This window comes from Gadus macrocephalus, chromosome 6, assembly GCF_031168955.1.
Source record: "Gadus macrocephalus chromosome 6, ASM3116895v1".
Lineage (NCBI taxonomy): Eukaryota > Metazoa > Chordata > Actinopteri > Gadiformes > Gadidae > Gadus > Gadus macrocephalus.
The window spans coordinates 19,141,905-19,151,352 of record NC_082387.1 but is presented as its reverse complement, the minus strand read 5'-3'; the positions used below and the strand labels follow the sequence as shown (position 1 = coordinate 19,151,352).

Below are 9,448 nucleotides of genomic sequence, written 5' to 3'. Positions count from 1 at the left end.
AGCATTGCTCATTGTGATATGCAGTATTAATTTATGACCCATTTTCCTTAAATACTTTCCTAGCGAGATAGTGTCCGGTTTTATTGATGAACTCAATAGAAAAGGTTAAAGGTCGAGGGGTTGTTCTGAGGGCAGATGTTCATGGAAGTGTTCATTCCCCTGTGATTGAGTTTGACCCCTCCCTTCGTCCCTTCTCCATCAGGCCCGAAACTCCTACTCCAATGAGGTGGTGGCCATCAAGAAGATGTCCTACAATGGAAAACAGACTACTGAAGTGAGAAGCACACACACACACACACGCACGCACGCACGCACGCACACGCGCGCGCATTGTAAAATATTAAATATTATTAAATATTATGATCACCATGACCATGGTGGAAAGCCATCACTCTGTACAAGACTAGTTGAATGATAGAAAACTGGTATACAACATGATTATGTAATTGCATCTAATGTGTTTTGTGTCTTCAGAAGTGGCAGGACATCATAAAGGAGGTGAAGTTCTTGGAGCAGCTACGCCACCCAAACACCATTGAGTACAAAGGATGCTACCTAAAGGACAACACTGCCTGGGTACGTCAGGATAGTCTCTCTCCCACTCCCTCCCTTAATATAGGTGTTACTGCTGTATACATCGGTCATCGCTCTCATCTCACTGCAGCATTCACACTACTTACTCTTTCTATTCTACTTTCTATTTTTTTTTTTACTTTTCATAATTTATCCATCATATCCCGTTTAGTTTTCCTCATATCTCATACAGTTACAAAAAAAAAAATTGATGCATTTATCTCTGCTTTTGGTGTTTGCGTTCGTTAGCTTTGCAATAATCTTAATAAATGTAATCTTGTGAGGATCTGGTTATCTATGTTGTGTACCTATCTTCACAGCTGGTGATGGAGTACTGCCTCGGCTCCGCATCAGATCTGCTAGAGGGTACACACACACACACACACACACACACACACACACACACACACACACACACACACACACACACACACACACACACACACACACACACACACACACACACACACACACACACACACACACACACACACTATCTAAGCATTGAACATGAAATTATAATCTATATATTGAATATAGATTGTATTGTAGACCAGATGTATTCTCTTCCCTTCAACCGTATCCGCTAATAGAGATACACATTATAAAACATGGTCATGATGATGGTGTTCATCCTAGACTCTAAACCTTCCGATATGAGTCAGTTTAAAATATCCTATGGATCTTTCGCTTTGGGTTTCAACCTCTGCTATTGACCTACCCACGCAAGTCAATGTTATAGGTCATTGCATCAGTATAATGGAGATCTAAAGAGATTGTCTTTTATTGTTAAGCTTTATCAGCTCATGCTATGTTCCTGCTGTCCACCACAGTTTCAAATCACTGCTATTTTACAATCAACCACTTGGTCATCATTATTAAAGAGGTAGTTTGAAGTAGCAAATGTATTGTCGAAGCTAAATGAATATAGTAGTCGCACTGTAACACGTGTTGACGCCCAACCACAGCATTTTGGGAAAACAAACTCACAAAAGATGTATTGCCTTTTGACAGCAAGTCATTCCGACAATCTTCACTGGATTTTCCGTCTTCTCCCAATAGTTCACAAGAAACCACTCCAAGAGGTTGAGATTGCCGCCATTACCCATGGTGCCTTGCTAGGACTGGCTTACCTACATTCCCATAATATGATTCACAGGTGAGGTATCCTACTTTTGTGTCCCAATAGGAATATAAATGTGAAGAACATAACATGGGTCAAAGACGGACAACAGCCCAGAGTTTATAGCCCTCTATTCTAATTCCGTTGTAAAAATCTGTCACACGGCTCCATTCCATGCAATACTGAGTGATTTACAACCGATCTTTATCATAGATGACGACGTTTTCATTAATGTTGACGACCCATTAGATATAAAAATGAATGGTTTAATTTGTTTTACCAGCTATCAAAGATAGCTTTATTGCCAAGTATGTATGCCAGGGATGGTCAACTGGCGGCCCGCATCCTCGCTCAGTCAGGCCCGCACATAATAATAAAAAAAAAAAAAGTGTAATCAGTAAAAAAATTGATTGAGTTAAGTGCAACAAGAGTTGTTGCACTTAATGTTGGGCCACTGTTTTTCAGTTTTGTGACATCATTGAATGATGATGTATGTGAGACCTTTGCACTGATGAAAATACTAACCATTCATGTGGCTGTTTGAGCATGGAAAACACGAAATTAATGTATGTTGGTTCAATTAACATACCGTACATGAGTTATGATTCTGGAAGATTTTTTAGGTAGTGGCCATACCCAAAATGCACCAGAATACAGGAAATCAAATTTACCAAATTCAAAATTTTGTAGCTTCTCTCATCTTACGTTTAGTTGAAGTGCGCAGTCATGTGGCCCTCTGATGGTTATGATGAAAAATGTGGCCCTCTTTATCATGAAAGTTGCCCATCCCTGATGTCTGCACAGGAGGTTTTTCTATTATATTGGCACAGTGTCGGAAGGGGAAAAAAATATGTGTCCTTGCAATAAAAATACCAAGGAGACAACGTATCTCTATTTACTTGGTGTGTCTATTGCTTTAAGGACGATTTCCTTCCCGCTCTTAACATATTCTTTAATATTGTCCTCTTATGGACTTGGTCATGTCATTTATGCGGAAAATTTGAAAATCTTGGGTGTGAAAGGTATCACAAATCAGGAAAAAGTGCTTATTCTTTATGCGTTGTTCCTAAATGTCCTTAACCCCGAGCTCAATACGCATACACCCGTGGTTGACTCTATGTCTTTGCATCATGAGAGCGCTGCTACAGAGGTGCACCTTAATGTCTACTGAGTCCTAACCTGTGCTACCTGTGTGCTCCCTCGCGGTGCAGAGATGTGAAGGCCGGTAACATCCTGCTGACGGAGTTGGGTCAGGTGAAACTGGCTGACTTTGGGTCCGCATCCATCGCCTCCCCTGCCAACTCCTTCGTAGGAACCCCATACTGGTACGGGACACAATAACCTGATTTACACTTGATACTAGGAACCCCATACTGGTACGGGATACAATAACCTGATTTACACTTCATACTAGGAGCCCCATACTGGTACAGGATACAATAACCTGATTTACACTTCATACTAGGAGCCCTATACTGGTACAGGATACAATAACATGTTTCACACTTCATACTAGGAACCCCATACTGGTACAGGACACAATAACCAGATTTATGCTTCATACTTGGGACCCCTTCCTGGTACGGGATACAATAACATGGTTCACACTTCATACTAGGAACCCTTACTGGTTCAGAACACAATATCGGGGTTCACACTTTTTTACATTTTCACCTTGGTTGTGCTTGATCTCTGATATCTTTGCATTGTGCAAGCGATGACGATAATCAATGTTCCAGTTCAAGGAAAATAACATCACAACAAAGCAACAATAATTGATGATGTTAATAGTCCTTTATTGCCTAAATGCTCTAATAGGACAGTGTCTTTGTCTCCAGGATGGCTCCTGAAGTGATCCTAGCCATGGATGAAGGTCAATACGAGGGGAAGGTGGACATCTGGTCCCTTGGGATCACCTGCATAGAACTTGGTGAGTTAATGTCAACATAACCACATTGTACCACACTTTGATTTCATTTGACTGACAACCCTGAAAAATATCAGTCAGTCCACCAGCTATGTTTGTAGTTGACAAACAAATGAACCTTAGAAATGATAATGAATCAATTATTCAACTTTTAATGAATTTAGTTGTGGTAGCAATTTTGGAGAAGTGGAAAATTAACCTCCTGGTCGACCAGCCCTGTCCTGTTTGCAGAACAAACAAGGTGTAAAGATGGTCTGCATCACTATTCTCTGTAACAGCTCTCTCTATTTCTCTCTTTGTCCATCTCTTCCCATTCTCTAGCGGAACGCAAGCCGCCATTGTTCAATATGAATGCCATGAGTGCCTTATATCACATTGCCCAGAACGACTCTCCCACGCTGCTGTCCAACGAATGGTGAGTTGAAGGTCAACACGTGTTTACTGTCCCTGCATTTTTTGTTCCTTCTCTGTTGAATACGGCCCCCTGTTATATGATCATTTATGATCTGCGCACTTCTTTTTCCATAACAACCTCCAAATGAGTCTGTGCTAAACATGTGTAATAACTGTATTGGCATGCGTTGATAATATGTATAGCCGTCTCCAGTGATTCATCAACAGGCCAAGCGTCTTAAGGCCTGATATCACTTGACTGTATGGCCATTAGGGCTCTGATCTGAGTCATCTTAAACCCTCTGATCTCTGCCCGGGTCCTGGTGTGAAAACAAGCCCTTAAGTCCCTGGTGTCATTACCTCCCCCCACCTTTAATAGAGGCGGTGCATCGATCCTAAACATAACGGTTGTCATTTTATCAATGTTGCGTGTCGTTTTTTGAATGTGTTCATGGTGCAATGAGATGGAGGCATAGAAGGTTGCTTAATGATTGTCACATAGGACGATGCACGGCATGGAATTTGGCCTAGAGCTTTGTTCCATATATACGCATGGACGTCCCTCCATGCCAAGTAGAAGTGTTCCATATTTTATAAATGGAGATGTATGTTGGTGTTCGAGGAGGAGATGGAGGAGGTGGATGTGGTGGTTTTGGTGCCTGGTGGTGGTTGTGAGTGAGGTGTTGGTAGTATTGGTGCCGGTGGTGGTGGAGATGGTGATGGTGATGGGGGTACCATACTTCAAGCAGCTATCATTGAGCTAACATCAAAGGCTTCAGTGAGAGCATTCCATTCAATTGATCATGGGGTAACAATTTAAACCTGGATCTTCCCACTAATCAGAAGCATATGAATCTACTGCTGTGTATTCACACGCACCATGCTATCATAAAGCTTCATGTTTTGTCAGGGCTGTCACCAAATTTACTACAGCTGGGATGAGCCTTGGCTGCGATGATTTCACCTTTCCTCACATCCACTGGAGCTGCTGCTCAAACCTATAACATGTGTGTAGGGTGCACTCATTAAACATTAACCCTGTATTTAATACGGTGGGATGCAGACCAATCAGAAGAGAGCACTCTTCTGGTGGTGTGGAAACAATGCTGAGCAAGTCTCACGGTCTTTCTACATCTGAGGCGTGTGGCGTCACGCGTTCTCCTGCTCCTGCCTCCTGCTGCCTCGTCATCGCCCCGAGACAATAAAATCAATTTCTTCTATCTGTTCAACCATTTCTAATGCTCCCCATTAAACACAACGTGAGTGGCCCACATTGAGCTGTCGGGATGAGAACCCTGAGTTAATATTTAGAAGGACCGGGAACGTAGATCTGCTTTACCCACCAGATTCAGCCTTTTGAACCCAGGATATTACTGTGAATCCAGGATTTGTGCTTTAGTGTTGAGCTGTCTGGTGTGTGCTGGGGTGTACGGCTATTGTTATTAGTGCTTTTAGAAGCCCAGGGCATATCGTCATCTTCATCTTCGTCCTCATCCAGGCTAGACGAGACCGGTTCAGGCTACAGAGGCTTTCATAGAATTACCAGACAACCTTCACTTCACTCATATGAAGGAACTTAATTTAATATTAGATTAGATTTACTCCTTTGACCCCTTTTTATTTCATTTTATTAATGATCTCCTCGCTTAGATTTACACTATTTTTGGCTTGGTGTCCTCACTTTGCTCCTTCCACTTTGTATTGTCGTAAATCTTTAACCACTTTTATATCGACACGATAAGGTTTAAATGTCTGTTAACGCACTTTTTGACATCGTTTTTAACGGGCTGCCTTTCCATACCCTGGCGGTCAGGTAGCACTTGTGTGTTGACCTTGGCCGATGTAAACAGTACAGTACACGTAGCCCAAACACGGTGGTTGAGCGGCTACGGCTGTCTGTTGTGTGCGTCTCTCAACAGACTTCATAGCGTTTGTACGTGTGGCGCCACAGCCTCATTTCTAGAGCATAGTCACTGGGACAATGTGTCGCGGCTCCAGTGGCCTACATTTACATTGCTCCACATATTTACATAATCCAAATATCGCTCAGCGGTGACTACACTCAAGAGATTATGGGCGATTGAGCTGTCGTGATTTAGTGATGCTACTTAACCACGATTTCTGGTCTCATGGTCATCCTGGAACAGATATTCGCATCGGTAAAACTTAAATAAAAAGGGCTTTTGCTATGGTAGAATCTGAATTGTGTTTTGTTAAGTTATAGTTTACACTGCTGTTATGGAGGTGCCTATATTATACGGTTACACTGTACATTACAATTTCATGTTACAGTGTAATAATTAGAGAAGCCAGTACTGTGTAGTAATTAACGTAACAGTATGCAGTAAATATGTAATGATGTCAGGAGACAGCATGTCACAGCGTGGTAAGGCTACAGGCTGTTCCTTAACATTCCATGGCACATCACAGTAACATGCTGTAACATGCTGTTATAGGTTGAAGCATTACATTATTGCATATAACTTGAGTGCAAGTTATATGGGTGTTACAGGGTGTAACATTGTCATACAAATCCACCTGACCCCTGATCCATGTCCTGTTGCTTCTCTCTCTCACCATAGGCCACGTGTCCTTCAGTGTGACCAACAGAATGATCTCCTCTCTCTCCTCGTTTGTCTCCAGGTCGGATCCCTTCCGGAGCTTCGTGGACTACTGCCTACTGAAGATTCCTCAGGACCGACCTTCATCAGGGGAGCTGTTGAAAGTGAGCGCTCTTCCTCTGTTTAATCTCCCCACTGTGACCTCACTTCCTGTCTCGGTCAGCCCGCGTGGATGAGTCACTGGATCCCACCCACGGCTCCCCGATTGTAACACGGGCACACACAAACACACAACGACATGCACACGCACAGATAGGACGCACAGGCACAGACAGAGTTATTGAGTCAAACTGGGAATTGTGCACCCAACGGAGAATGAGTTGTTGTCTCTTTCTTTCTCTCGGTTGCTCACCATTTCCTCCTTCCTGTTTCACGCCTTTAGAAGCAATGTGTATACTACGAAATCACACCAACACATACCGGATAGTACACCACAATACAGCTGGCCCAATCGCCTTTGTATACAAACTAAAACAAAACAAAACACCCTCCACTCCCTAACATCTGGATGAAATAATTTGTCTAATTTACAGGATGTTTTTAGCTTTTTGCAACACTCGGGTATCACATTGGCTGTAAGGCCGGTATTTTCTGTCTGACACAACCCCTGGAGAGGGCCAAGCCATCCAAATGTGAGTCAGGGGGGCAGATGGGCTGGGTTTATAGGGTCATGAAAGGGTATTCCTCACAGTTGCATCACCCCAGCATTGAAATTCAGTCTGTGTACCAAGACCTATGATCCACATCTCAGTAGAAACACCATTATGGTGGTTTAAATACCAAACACTCTTTGTTTCATGTGATGGGGCATGTTGTGTATAGCTTATGATTAATACCCTCACTTTGTACCACTCACATATAAACACGGCCAACACACACACACACACGCAGACACAGGCAAAACACACACGGCCAACACAGGCACATGGGCAACACGCACACACACACCCTCCTACCTCCAAGCTCTTTAAGGGAGGGGAACCAGGTCACTAATCCGGGCCATTGAGCTGTTCTTGCTTCAGGTTACACACACACACACACACACACACACACACACACACACACACACACACACACACACACACACACACACACACACACACACACACACACACACACACACACACACGCAGACACATGCACACACATCCAGTCCTTACTGTGTAGCTCAAGTAAAACATTAATGGCACCAACCACACGCAGCTTACTATTATTAATCACCAAGCAATGGAACCACTAGATACTTCCTCATGATCTGTACACTTCTCTGGAGATGATCAAATCAAAGGTGAAATCTTCATCAAAGAACAGTATTATATTACTGTTAGAGCCTATTGTACTCCAGTGTAGAGCCTGTAGTACTACAGTAGAGCCCATAGTACTACAGCGTATAGCTCATAGTACTACAGTGTATAGCTCATAGTACTACAGCGTATAGCTCATAGTACTACAGTGTTGAGCCCATAGTACTACAGCGTATAGATCATAGTACTACAGTATAGAGCCCATAGTACTACAGTATATAGCTCATAGTACTACAGTATATAGCTCATAGTACTACAGTATAGAGCCCATAGTACTACAGTATATAGCTCATAGTACTACAGTGTACAGCTCATAGTACTACAGTGTAGAGCTCATAATACTACAGTGTAGAGCTCATAGTACTACAGTGTAGAGCTCATAGTACTACAGTGTAGAGCCCATAGTACTACAGTGTCAAGCCCACAGTACTACAGTGTATAGCTCATAGTACTACAGTGTATAGCTCATAGTACTACAGTGTAGAGCCCATAGTACTACAGTATATAGCTCATAGTACTACAGTGTAGAGCCCATACTACAGTGTATAGCTCATAGTACTACAGTGTAGAGCCCATACTACAGTATAGAGCTCATAGTACTACAGTGTAGAGCCCATACTACAGTGTATAGCTCATAGTACTACAGTGTAGAGCCCATACTACAGTGTAGAGCTCATAGTACTACAGTGTAGAGCTCATGATACTACAGTGCAGAACTCGTAGTTCTACGGATTAAAGTTCCTAGTACTATTACACGGTAGAGTTCATACTATAGTGTAAAGAATATAGTACAACAGTGCAGAGCTCATGCTGCAACACAGAGGTCATAATAGTACAGATCAGAGCAGAGCCAATAGTATAACCCATAGTACAACAGTGTAGTGCTAATAGTATCACAGTGCAGTGCCATACACGGGGAGCTCTATATTCGTTTCCACCTGAGAGATGATGTAAGGGTGTCCTCTTCTCTCCCCATCTCCGTGTTGGACAAGCTTCACCAGGTCTCTGGCGTCCGTCGTCTCAGAAAGGAAAACTAGGTCTATTTTGAGCTGATGATGTCATCGGTCTGCCCTGACCGTCCCATTATGAAAGCATCTATCACAGCCAGAGTCCAGAAGGGAGAGAGGGATTATATGATCTAAAATGTGTCCGTCGCAATGTATGTATTTATAGCTGTGGGATGAATACGTGTCACCACACAGGCCTTTTAAGTCATTTATATTTTATGAATGAACAAGCGGGAAGGTGTGCATGTGTGCGCACGTGGGTATATGTGTGGGTGTGGGTGTTTGTGTGTGTGTGTGTGTGTGTGTGTCTGGGCGCATGTGCAAGCAGATGCATATGTGTAGTAGTATAGAATGGCGAGAAGGAGGCAAGGAGCGCACAGGCTAAGCAACTAACAGGCTCCCTCTAGTGCCTGTTTGAAGGATTGCGCTTCAATACACACCATCGTTTTCAAAACATTTATGGTGCTGTACCTCTTGAGATAGTCTAAATAAATCTACAA

The 9,448-nt window shown here is 42.9% G+C and overlaps 1 protein-coding gene across 2 annotated transcripts in view; it reads left to right on the top strand.

Annotated features, from left to right (window-relative positions):
* taok3a (TAO kinase 3a) overlaps positions 1-9,448 on the top strand; it is a 52,842-nt gene that overhangs the window by 26,541 nt on the left and 16,853 nt on the right. Inside the window, exons 3-10 of one of the 2 annotated variants that reach the window (XM_060054718.1) lie at positions 203-274; positions 475-576; positions 894-939; positions 1,636-1,732; positions 2,908-3,021; positions 3,535-3,626; positions 3,945-4,038; positions 6,660-6,741. In XM_060054718.1, the coding sequence (XP_059910701.1) occupies positions 203-274; positions 475-576; positions 894-939; positions 1,636-1,732; positions 2,908-3,021; positions 3,535-3,626; positions 3,945-4,038; positions 6,660-6,741 (699 nt within the window). Of the gene's footprint in view, positions 1-202; positions 275-474; positions 577-893; positions 940-1,635; positions 1,733-2,907; positions 3,022-3,191; positions 3,226-3,534; positions 3,627-3,944; positions 4,039-6,659; positions 6,742-9,448 lie in introns of those variants that run through there. The other variant, XM_060054719.1, reaches the window with a different exon arrangement.